The 12,500-nt window shown below is 44.7% G+C and overlaps 2 protein-coding genes across 1 annotated transcript in view; one reads left to right on the forward strand and one right to left on the reverse strand.

The window, feature by feature from the left end:
- LOC122871907 (NLR family CARD domain-containing protein 3-like) overlaps positions 1 to 12,500 on the reverse strand; it is a 752,187-nt gene that overhangs the window by 132,919 nt on the left and 606,768 nt on the right.
- fmnl2b (formin-like 2b) overlaps positions 1 to 12,500 on the forward strand; it is a 35,164-nt gene that overhangs the window by 2,428 nt on the left and 20,236 nt on the right. Inside the window, exons 2-9 of the mRNA XM_044187474.1 lie at positions 2,030 to 2,113; positions 2,773 to 2,853; positions 7,601 to 7,677; positions 7,786 to 7,869; positions 8,368 to 8,511; positions 8,597 to 8,723; positions 9,524 to 9,600; positions 11,800 to 11,893. Of these exons, the coding sequence (XP_044043409.1) occupies positions 2,030 to 2,113; positions 2,773 to 2,853; positions 7,601 to 7,677; positions 7,786 to 7,869; positions 8,368 to 8,511; positions 8,597 to 8,723; positions 9,524 to 9,600; positions 11,800 to 11,893 (768 nt within the window). The remainder of the gene's footprint in view (positions 1 to 2,029; positions 2,114 to 2,772; positions 2,854 to 7,600; positions 7,678 to 7,785; positions 7,870 to 8,367; positions 8,512 to 8,596; positions 8,724 to 9,523; positions 9,601 to 11,799; positions 11,894 to 12,500) is intronic.

A 12,500-nucleotide genomic window follows, 5' to 3' on the forward strand; every position in this document is an offset into this window, starting at 1 on the left:
CAAAACTTGAACTTTTTGGAAGGTGTGTGTCCCATTACATCTGGCATAAAAGTAACACCGCATTTCAGAAAAAGATCATACCAACAGTAAAATATGGTGGTGGTAGTGTGATGGTCTGGGGCTGTTTTGCTGCTTCAGGACCTGGAAGACTTGCTGTGATAAATGGAACCATGAATTCTGCTGTCTACCAAAAACTGCTGAAGGAGAATGTCCGGCCATCTGTTCGTGACCTGAAGCTGAAGTGAACTTGGGTTCTGCAGCAGGACAATGATCCAAAACACACCAGCACAAGTCCACCTCTGAATGGCTGAAGAAGAACAAAATGAAGACTTTGGAGTGGCCTAGTCAAAGTCCTGACCTGAATCCTATTGAGATCCTGTGGCGTGACCTTAAAAAGGCAGTTCATGCTTGAAAACCCTCCAATGTGGCTGAATTACAACAATTCTGCAAAGATGAGTGAGCCAAAACTCCTCCACAGCTGTAAAAGACTCACTGCAAGTTATCGCAAACGCTCGATTGCAGTTGTTGCTGCTAAGGGTGGCCCAACCAGTTATTAGGTTTAGGGGGCAATCACTATTTCACACAGGGCCATGTAGGTTTGGATTTTGTTTTCCCTTAATAACAACCTTCATTTAAAAACTGCATTTTGTGTTTACTTGTGTTATCTTTGACTAATATTTAAATTTGTTTGATTATCTGAAACATTTAAGTGACAAACATGCAAAAAAAATAAATCAAGAAGGAGGCAAACACTTTTTCACACCACTGTATATGTACAGGTCCACCTGCTGCCATCTTACCTTCACATCAACAACATGAATGATAACATCACTTAAACTCAGGATGTGCTGAAGTTCTCTGATTCATTACAGTTAGACTCTGGTCTGATTTCCATGAGTATTTATTATTTTGACTCTTAATGTCAAATATAAGTTTAATAGTCAACAGGTTCTGCACTGTCTTAAAAGTAGACTATTGAGGCTTAAACTAAATGGAGGATCAGTCTACCTGGAGGTCTGATCTGGTGCATCTTTAGGAAATGAATTGTTTTTGCAGAAACAACTGGGAGAGTGTTTTAGAAAAGGTTAGAGTTCATCCTAACCTTCCCTAAAATGTCAGGGTGTGTTGATTTCCTCTGGGACAGGCTGCACTGGTTTCACAGTGTGGAGGACTTCACAGGTCCAAAATGTCAGACCTGATCCAATGGAAAACCTACTTGAACCCAACGTGCATACATTTATTTTCAAAAAACAGAGACCAGATCCAAACAGCCCGGAGCATAATTGGTTCTGATCCAGAATGTGTTGGACCTGAATTAACACCTGTAGTTCGGTTCTTTTGGTCCGGAGGGAAAAAACAATCCATTGTTGTCTTTAGTTCTGGTTCGGTTCTGTTCACACTGATGGAGAGGTCTGTGGAGGATCAGGATCCTCCAAGAACTGACATCCAGATAGACATTAAGTCACAGAAAGTTACATGGACTGACAGCTAACTCATTGATTGGACAGATTTGGTGATTTCATCCTGCATCATCAGTGCATCATCAGGACCCAAGGGAAATCAAATTCAGGTGAACTAATGTGCTTCTAATGTGTTTATTTAAGTTCTCTGGTGTCACAAAGAGTGATTATCAGCATTATCGGCATTATTAGACTGTAAATCGACTGTAATGACTGACATGACATGTTATGAATAATGACAAACAGGTTGAGACAGGAGGAAAAAGGAGGAAACAAACACAGTTTAACTGCTTCTGACGGGCTGATATATCAGGGAAAATCTGTGTTACCATGGTTACCAAATGATTTCAACTATATCACTTGACTGATTATGAGATCACTTCCTGATCAATCCATGATCAGCAGATGAGTAGAACCGGACCAAGACCCCCCTTTTCAATCATCGGTGAAACATCACCTGCACCTGTTGTTGAGGAGGGACGTGCTGATGTAAAGATGAACTTTGTGGTTTCTTTATAAACTAAATTTATTGGTCAAACGACTTGATTTGAACTGTTTGTGTGCTTCAGAATTCGATGAACCTGCCTCCTGACAAGGTGCGTCTGCTGCGTTCCTATGACAACGAGAAGAAGTGGGAGCTGATCTGTGACCAGGTGGGTGGTGTTAATAAAGTTAATGAGTTTGAATCTGTTCCTACCTGAAGAACCAGGACTTCATTTCATCGAGGTCAGAGATACAGTTATACTCCAGTTATATTACTTTAATTTTATTATATTTTTTTAGCTGACAGCTGCCGTACGTCTGATTATCATTAATATGTCAGCAAATAGTTTACAGACCTCAGGTCAGTATCTTACGAGGCTTTGTGAATACAACATGCTGATGTGGACGACCTGAGGTTTGAAAATAGTTTCTCGTTCTCATCAACAGTGTTTACGTCAAACTAAAACTACAGATGAACCAGATGACCGTTGTGCTTCAGTTATTATAGTTATATTCTAAAAGTTTGCCCTGTATGTAATGTACGCTATGTAATCCATCTCCATCAGAGAAACATTCAGCCAGATGTTTGAGTAACATGTGAAAATAAAACTCTTAAAAAGCTTTAAACATATCTGTTCCTTTAAAACTAAACAGGATCAAAAACCCTAAAACTCATGTTTGTCCTGTTATATATAAAACTTTAAAGCACCTGTGTTTGTAGGATCGACCTGATTTGTCTTTTTTTATGAGGTTCACACAGGTGTTGTTGGTGGGTGGAGCTTCATATGTGATGTCATCCAATCAAATTGTGTCTGTGTGTTTGATGCAGGAGAGGTTTCAGGTGAAGAACCCTCCACACACCTACATCCAGAAACTGAGAGGCTTCCTCGACCCGGCCGTCACACGCAAGGTGAGATGGGAAATGAAGTTTGTAGATGGTTAAAAACAGCGATGATGTGAGACTTTAATAATGACGTCGTATGAAGTTCAGACTCAGAAGTTTTCAGTTTGAAATTTGAAGACGATTTTTCAGCGAGAAAAACATTTAAACAACATGTTTGTGTTTCTGCGTGTTTAAATTTATTAAACTGACATGTTTCTGTAGGTTTGTTATTCTCTCTTAACCTGTCTGACTCTCCTCCTGTCTCTCTTTCCGTCTGTAATTAACCTGTCTGTCTCTTATTAACCTGTCTGTCCGTCTGTTATTAACCTGTCTGACTCTCCTCCTGTCTCTCTTTCCGTCTGTTATTAACCTGTCTGACTCTTATTAACCTGTCTGTCCGTCTGTTATTAACCTGTCTGACTCTCCTCCTGTCTCTCTGTCTGTCTGTTATTAACCTGTCTGTCTGTCTGTTATTAACCTGTCTGACTCTCCTCCTGTCTCTCTTTCCGTCTGTAATTAACCTGTCTGTCTCTTATTAACCTGTCTGTCCGTCTGTTATTAACCTGTCTGACTCTCCTCCTGTCTCTCTGTCTGTCTGTTATTAACCTGTCTGTCTGTCTGTTATTAACCTGTCTGACTCTCCTCCTGTCTCTCTTTCCGTCTGTTATTAACCTGTCTGACTCTCTTCCTGTCTCTCTTTCCGTCTGTAATTAACCTGTCTGTCTCTTATTAACCTGTCTGTCCGTCTGTTATTAACCTGTCTGACTCTCCTCCTGTCTCTCTTTCCGTCTGTAATTAACCTGTCTGTCTCTTATTAACCTGTCTGTCCGTCTGTTATTAACCTGTCTGACTCTCCTCCTGTCTCTCTTTCCGTCTGTAATTAACCTGTCTGTCTCTTATTAACCTGTCTGTCCGTCTGTTATTAACCTGTCTGACTCTCCTCCTGTCTCTCTTTCCGTCTGTTATTAACCTGTCTGACTCTTATTAACCTGTCTGTCCGTCTGTTATTAACCTGTCTGACTCTCCTCCTGTCTCTCTTTCCGTCTGTAATTAACCTGTCTGTCTCTTATTAACCTGTCTGTCCGTCTGTTATTAACCTGTCTGACTCTCCTCCTGTCTCTCTTTCCGTCTGTTATTAACCTGTCTGTCTCTTATTAACCTGTCTGTCTCTTATTAACCTGTCTGTCTGTCTGTTATTAACCTGTCTGACTCTCCTCCTGTCTCTCTGTCTGTCTGTTATTAACCTGTCTGTCTGTCCGTCTGTTATTAACCTGTCTGACTCTCCCCCTGTCTCTCTGTCTGTCTGTTATTAACCTGTCTGTCTGTCTGTCTGTCTGTCTGTTATTAACCTGTCTGACTCTCCTCCTGTCTCTCTGTCTGTCTGTTATGAACCTGTCCGTCCGTCTGTTATTAACCTGTCTGTCTGTCTTTCTGTTGTTAACCTGTCCATCTGTCTGTTATTAACCTGTCTGTCTCTTATTAACCTGTCTGTCTGTCTGTTATTAACCTGTCTGACTCTCCTCCTGTCTCTCTGTCTGTCTGTTATTAACCTGTCCGTCCGTCTGTTATTAACCTGTCTGACTCTCCTCCTGTCTCTCTGTCTGTCTGTTATTAACCTGTGTGTCTGTTATTAACCTGTGTGTCTGTTATTAACCTGTCTGTCTGTCTGTCTGTTATTAACCTGTCCATCTGTCTGTTATTAACCTGTCTGTCCGTCTGTTATTAACCTGTCTGACTCTCCTCCTGTCTCTCTGTCTGTCTGTTATTAACCTGTCTGACTCTCCTCCGGTCTCTCTGTCTGTCTGTTATTAACCTGTCCATCTGTCTCTTATTAACCTGTGTGTCTGTTATTAACCTGTCTGTCTGTCTGTCTGTTATTAACCTGTCCATCTGTCTGTTATTAACCTGTGTGTCTGTTATTAACCTGTGTGTCTGTTATTAACCTGTCTGTCTGTCTTTCTGTTATTAACCTGTCCATCTGTCTGTTATTAACCTGTCCGTCTGTTATTAACCTGTCTGTCCGTCTGTTATTAACCTGTCTGTCTCTTATTAACCTGTCTGTCTGTCTGTTATTAACCTGTCTGACTCTCCTCCTGTCTCTCTGTCTGTCTGTTATTAACCTGTCCGTCCGTCTGTTATTAACCTGTCTGTCCGTCTGTTATTAACCTGTCTGACTCTCCTCCTGTCTCTCTGTCTGTCTGTTATTAACCTGTCTGACTCTCCTCCGGTCTCTCTGTCTGTCTGTTATTAACCTGTCCATCTGTCTCTTATTAACCTGTGTGTCTGTTATTAACCTGTCTGTCTGTCTGTCTGTCTGTTATTAACCTGTCCATCTGTCTGTTATTAACCTGTGTGTCTGTTATTAACCTGTGTGTCTGTTATTAACCTGTCTGTCTGTCTTTCTGTTATTAACCTGTCCATCTGTCTGTTATTAACCTGTCTGTCCGTCTGTTATTAACCTGTCTGTCCGTCTGTTATTAACCTGTCTGTCTCTTATTAACCTGTCTGTCTGTCTGTTATTAACCTGTCTGACTCTCCTCCTGTCTCTCTGTCTGTCTGTTATTAACCTGTCCGTCCGTCTGTTATTAACCTGTCTGACTCTCCTCCTGTCTCTCTGTCTGTCTGTTATTAACCTGTCCATCTATCTCTTATTAACCTGTGTGTCTGTTATTAACCTGTCTGTCTGTCTGTCTGTTATTAACCTGTCCATCTGTCTGTTATTAACCTGTCTGTCCGTCTGTTATTAACCTGTCTGTCTCTTATTAACCTGTCTGTCTGTCTGTTATTAACCTGTCTGACTCTCCTCCTGTCTCTCTGTCCGTCTGTTATTAACCTGTCTGTCTCTTATTAACCTGTCTGTCTGTCTGTTATTAACCTGTCTGACTCTCCTCCTGTCTCTCTGTCTGTCTGTTATTAACCTGTCCGTCTGTTATTAACCTGTCCATCTGTCCGTCTGTTATTAACCTGTCTGTCCGTTTGTTATTAACATGTCTGTCTGTTATTAACCTGTCTGTTCGTCTGTCTGTTAACCTCTGTCCTGTCTTGTCTGTCTGTTATTAATCTGTCTGTCTGCCTGTTATTAACCTGTCTGCCTGCCTGTTATTAACCTGTCTGCCTGCCTGTTATTAACCTGTCTGTCTGTCTGTTATTAACCTGTCTGACTCTCCTCCTGTCTCTCTGTCCGTCTGTTATTAACCTGTCTGTCTCTTATTAACCTGTCTGTCTGTCTGTCTGTTATTAACCTGTCTGACTCTCCTCCTGTCTCTCTGTCTGTCTGTTATTAACCTGTCCGTCTGTTATTAACCTGTCCATCTGTCCGTCTGTTATTAACCTGTCTGTCCGTTTGTTATTAACATGTCTGTCTGTTATTAACCTGTCTGTTATTAACCTGTCTGTTCGTCTGTCTGTTAACCTCTCTGTCCATCTGTTATTAACTTGTCTGTCTGTTATTAATCTGTCTGCCTGCCTGTTATTAACCTGTCTGCCTGTTAGTAACCTGTCTGTTGGCCTGTTATTAACCTGTCTGTCTGTCAGCCTCTTATTAACTTGTCTGTCCGTCCGTCTGTTATTAACCTGTCTGTCCGTCCGTCTGTTATTAACCTGTCTGTCCATCCGTCTGTTATTAACCTGTCTGTCCGTTTGTTATTAACCTGTCTGTCTGTCCGTCTGTTATTAACCTGTCTGTCCATCCGTCTGTTATTAACCTGTCTGTCCGTTTGTTATTAACCTGTCTGTCTGTCCGTCTGTTATTAACCTGTCTGTTATTAACCTGTCTGTCCGTTTGTTATTAACATGTCTGTCTGTTATTAACCTGTCTGTTCGTCTGTCTGTTAACCTCTCTGTCCATCTGTTATTAACTTGTCTGTCTGTTATTAATCTGTCTGCCTGCCTGTTATTAACCTGTCTGCCTGTTAGTAACCTGTCTGTTGGCCTGTTATTAACCTGTCTGTCTGTCAGCCTCTTATTAACTTGTCTGTCCGTCCGTCTGTTATTAACCTGTCTGTCCGTCCGTCTGTTATTAACCTGTCTGTCCATCCGTCTGTTATTAACCTGTCTGTCCGTTTGTTATTAACCTGTCTGTCTGTCCGTCTGTTATTAACCTGTCTGTCCATCCGTCTGTTATTAACCTGTCTGTCCGTCTGTTATTAACCTGTCTGTTATTAACCTGTCTGTCCGTTTGTTATTAACATGTCTGTCTGTTATTAACCTGTCTGTTCGTCTGTCTGTTAACCTCTCTGTCCATCTGTTATTAACTTGTCTGTCTGTTATTAACCTGTCTGTCTGTTATTAACCTGTCTGTCTGTCTGCCTGTTATTAACCTGTCTGCCTGTTAGTAACCTGTCTGTCCACCTGTTATTAACCTGTCTGTCCGTCTCTTATTAACATGTCTGTCTGCCTGTTATTAACCTGTCTGTCTGTTATTAACCTGTCTGTCTGCCTGTTATTAACCTGTCTGTCTGTCTGTTATTAACATGTCTGTCTGCCTGTTATTAACCTGTCTGCCTGTTATTAACCTGTCTGTCTGTTATTAACCTGTCTGTCCGTCCGTTTGTTATTAACCTGTCTGTCTGTTATTAACCTGTCTGTCTGTCTGCCTGTTATTAACCTGTCTGTCCGTCTGTTATTAACATGTCTGTCTGCCTGTTATTAACCTGTCTGCCTGTTATTAACCTGTCTGTCTGTCTGTCTGTCTGTCTCTCTCTCTCTGTCTGTCTGTTATTAACCTGTCTGTCTGTCTGTCTGTCTGTCTGTCTCTCTCTACCTCTGTCTGCAGAAGTTCAGAAGACGAGTTCAGGAGTCGACTCAGATGCTCAGAGAGCTTGAGATTTCTCTTCGCACAAACCATATCGGGTACCTGTCTGTCTGACCACCTGTCTGTCTGAATACCTGTTTATTTGACCATCTGTCTCTCAATAATATTATTGTCTGTCCCTCTGACCTGTCTCTCTCTCTGTGTAGGTGGGTCAGAGAGTTTCTGAATGAGGAGAATCGCGGTCTGGATGTTCTGGTCGAGTATTTGTCCTTTGCTCAGTACGCCGTCACGTAAGTCTGAACGAGTGTGAATATTTCACACTATATATATATATATATATATATATATATATATATATATATATATATATTACTGAAATGTTACTTTGACTTCTCACACTTTGAACCTTCCGTATATTTAAAAGACAACAACATGTACGATCTCAGGTTACAGACAGACTCTAATGTTCATGTGCTATATCAACACAGTCAGAAGTTTACTGGATCTGAGATTTCAGGTTTTAGTTGATCAGCTGATACTCAAACAGAAGCAGGTCTGTCGTTGGGAAATAAAGTTTAGACAGGTGAATCTGGACTGTGGCAATAAAGATGAACTTTTCCACATAGTTTCAGGTATTTTTATAATTCTCTGTTGGGTGTTTTATTCTTATGAGTACAAACAGGATGTCACATTTAAGGTGCTGAGTTTAGATTCTGTTTATAACAACAGCAGTTCATACTGATCCTGGATGTTGGTGAAACATTAAAAAAAGTTGTTTGTGTGTTCAGGTTTGATGGTGAGCAGTCGGATGCCGGAGGTGAGGTTTCGTCCATAGACTCACCCTGGAGTCGGTCCATAGAGGATCTCCATGGCGACTGCAGCCTCCCCTCCCCATCCTCCTCTGTACCCCGAGCAGCTCGACACTCCATCAGGTAACAAATATAAAACGAAAAATAAAACAGATAAACTCACCAGATAAGGGCGACTCTGATCCTCTGATGGTGTTTGTGTTTGTAGTTCGACTCTGGTGACTCGGTCCAACACTCTGCCGAGTCGTCGAACTCTGAAGAATTCACGACTCGTCTGTAAGAAAGACGACGTTCACGTTTGCGTCATGTGTCTGAGAGCTATCATGAACTATCAGGTAACACTTTAACATTTCATTTATCTAAATCTATTAAAATGAAGGTAAAATGTAGATCTTCCTCACTGTGTCTTCTACTAAACAGTCCTTTCCTCCGTCACGCTCTGTTTAATAGTTTAATCACGTGTTTCCTCTTTGCCCTAAGGACAAATAGCTTGATATGTTATTGTATAATATTTCAGTTCTGAGCAAAAACACTGACATTGATCTACTGATCATTACATAGGCCTAAGTTCTGTTGTTGAGCATTTCAGATCTTATGTTAGAGATCAAAGAAACACAGGAGATGTTGTGAGTATCTGATGAGTTCTGACATCAAGTTTTAAATCTGAACTAAAATACAAATGATATAATTTAGACTTAAATATAGATTTAATACATGGCGGTGTCGTCCCTCATTCGTCCAGGAGTGCTCTATCGTAGAAAAGGTTTCAGTCGTCGTCGTCTGGACGCTGTTTTCAGAATCAAGACGTTTCGGCTCCCATCCGGAAGTCATTCTCAACTGTGAAAATGGTCTGAGAACTCAAAAATTTTAGCTACTCTGTGTTGCTTAGGCCCCGCCCTCAGGGCACCTGAGTACCTGCTGTTTACCTGCCTAGTTTCACCTGAAACTGACCTAATAGTTTCCACGATGGCCCTTATGGGAGCCGTCTTGATTCTGAAAACAGTGTCCAGATGACTACGACTGAAACCTTTTCTACGATTTAATACATGAAATATTTTAAATCTGGTCCTTCTGTCTGAACCGATACAAATACATGAAGTAGACTGATCTTCGTCTGCGTCCTCCTCTTCCTCAGTACGGATTCAACATGGTGATGTCTCATCCTCACGCTGTCAATGAAATCGCCCTCAGCCTCAACAACAGGAACCCCAGGTCAGTACTACACACAGGTACAACTAACTACAGACACAAAGTACTACATGTACGAACTACTGCAGAGGAAGTACAACCTGCAGATAAAACTACTGACAGCCGATACTTAAAATGTTTAACAATGAAAAGAAATCTACTGAGTATTTAACCTTTATTAACTGTTTCTCCACCCGTCTCTCCACCTGTCTCTCCACCCATCTCTCTACCCGTCTCTCCACCTGTCTCTCCACCCTTCTCTCCACCTGTCTCTCCACCCGTCTCTCCACCTGTCTCTCCACCCATCTCTCTACCTGTCTCTCCACCCATCTCTCTACCTGTCTCTCCACCCGTCTCTCCACCCGTCTCTCTACCCGTCTCTCCACCCTTCTCTCCACCTGTCTCTCCACCCGTCTCTCTACCTGTCTCTCCACCCGTCTCTCCACCCGTCTCTCTACCCATCTCTCTACCCGTCTCTCCACCTGTCTCTCCACCCTTCTCTCCACCTGTCTCTCCACCCTTCTCTCCACCTGTCTCTCCACCCTTCTCTCCACCTGTCTCTCCTTCCGTCTCTCCACCCATCTCTCTACCCGTCTCTCCACCTATCTCCACCCGTCTCTCCACCCGTCTCTCCACCCTTCTCTCCACCTGTCTCTCCACCCTTCTCTCTACCCGTCTCTCCACCTGTCTCTCCTTCCGTCTCTCCACCCATCTCTCTACCCGTCTCTCCACCTATCTCCACCCGTCTCTCCACCCGTCTCTCCACCCTTCTCTCCACCTGTCTCTCCACCCTTCTCTCTACCCGTCTCTCCACCTGTCTCTCCACCCTTCTCTCCACCTGTCTCTCCTTCCGTCTCTCCACCCATCTCTCTACCCGTCTCTCCACCTATCTCTCCACCCGTCTCTCCACCTGTCTCTCCTTCCGTCTCTCCACCCGTCTCTCTACCCGTCTCTCCACCCGTCTCTCCACCTGTCTCTCCACCCTTCTCTCCACCCGTCTCTCCACCCATCTCTCCACCCGTCTCTCCACCCGTCTCTCCATCTGTCTCTCTACCCATCTCTCCACCCGTCTCTCCTTCCGTCTCTCCACCCGTCTCTCTACCCGTCTCTCCACCCGTCTCTCCACCCTTCTCTCCACCTGTCTCTCCTTCCGTCTCTCCACCCATCTCTCTACCCGTCTCTCCACCTATCTCCACCCGTCTCTCCACCCGTCTCTCCACCCGTCTCTCCATCTGTCTCTCTACCCTTCTCTCCACCTGTCTCTCCACCCGTCTCTCCACCTGTCTCTCCTTCCGTCTCTCCACCCATCTCTCCTTCCGTCTCTCCACCTGTCTCTCCATCCGTCTCTCCACCCTTCTCTCCACCCGTCTCTCCACCCTCTCTCTCACCCCATCTCCACCCTCCACCCGTCTCTCCACCCGTCTCTCCACCGTCTCTCCACCCGCCTCACCTCCACCGTCTCTCTCCACCCCGTCTCTCACCGTCTCTCCACCCGTCTCTCTACCCGTCTCTCCACCTTTCTCTCCACCTGTCTCTCTACCCGTCTCTCCACCCATCTCTCTACCCGTCTCTCCACCCATCTCTCCACCCTTCTCTCCACCCGTCTCTCCACCCATCTCTCCACCCGTCTCTCCACCCGTCTCTCCACCCGTCTCTCCACCCTTCTCTCCACCTGTCTCTCCACCCGTCTCTCCACCCTTCTCTCCACCTGTCTCTCCACCCATCTCTCTACCCGTCTCTCCACCTGTCTCTCCACCCGTCTCTCTACCTGTCTCTCCACCCTTCTCTCCACCTGTCTCTCCACCCATCTCTCCACCCGTCTCTCTACCCGTCTCTCCACCTGTCTCTCCACCCGTCTCTCCACCTGTCTCTCCACCCGTCTCTCCATCCGTCTCTCCACCCGTCTCTCTACCCGTCTCTCCACCTGTCTCTCCACCTGTCTCTCCACCCGTCTCTCCACCCTTCTCTCCACCTGTCTCTCCACCTGTCTCTCCACCTGTCTCTCCACCCGTCTCTCCATCCGTCTCTCCACCTGTCTCTCTACCTGTCTCTCCACCTGTCTCTCCATCCGTCTCTCCACCTGTCTCTCCACCTGTCTCTCCACCCGTCTCTCCACCTGTCTCTCCACCCGTCTCTCCACCCGTCTCTCCACCCGTCTCTCTACCCGTCTCTCCACCCGTCTCTCCACCCGTCTGCTGACCTCTCTCTCGCCCTCCCGAACAGGACAAAGGCTCTGGTGTTGGAGTTGTTGGCGGCGGTGTGTTTGGTCAGAGGAGGACATGAGATCATCCTGTCGGCCTTCGACAATTTCAAAACCGTAAACAACGTCACACACACTCTACACACACTCCACACAACACACAAACCACACACACTCTACACACACTCCACACAACACACAAACCACAAACCACACACACTCTACACAACACAACACACACACACACGCTCTACACACACAAACACACACTCCACACAACACACAACACACACACACTCTACACAACACAACACACACACACTCTACACACACACTCTACACACACACAAACACACACTCTACACAACACAACACACACACACGCTCTACACAACACACACACTCTACACAACACAACACACACACACTCTACACAACACAACACACACACACACGCTCTACACAACACAACACACACACACGCTCTACACAACACAACACACACACACGCTCTACACAACACACACACACACACACACACGCTCTACACAACACAACACACAACACACACACGCTCTACACAACACAACACACACACACGCTCTACACAAACACAACATCTACACACACACGCCACACACAACACAACACACACACACGCTCTACACACACACACACACTCTACTACACAACACACAACACACACACACTCTACACACACACA

This window comes from Siniperca chuatsi, linkage group LG24 (assembly GCF_020085105.1).
Source record: "Siniperca chuatsi isolate FFG_IHB_CAS linkage group LG24, ASM2008510v1, whole genome shotgun sequence".
Taxonomy (NCBI): Eukaryota; Metazoa; Chordata; class Actinopteri; order Centrarchiformes; family Sinipercidae; genus Siniperca; species Siniperca chuatsi.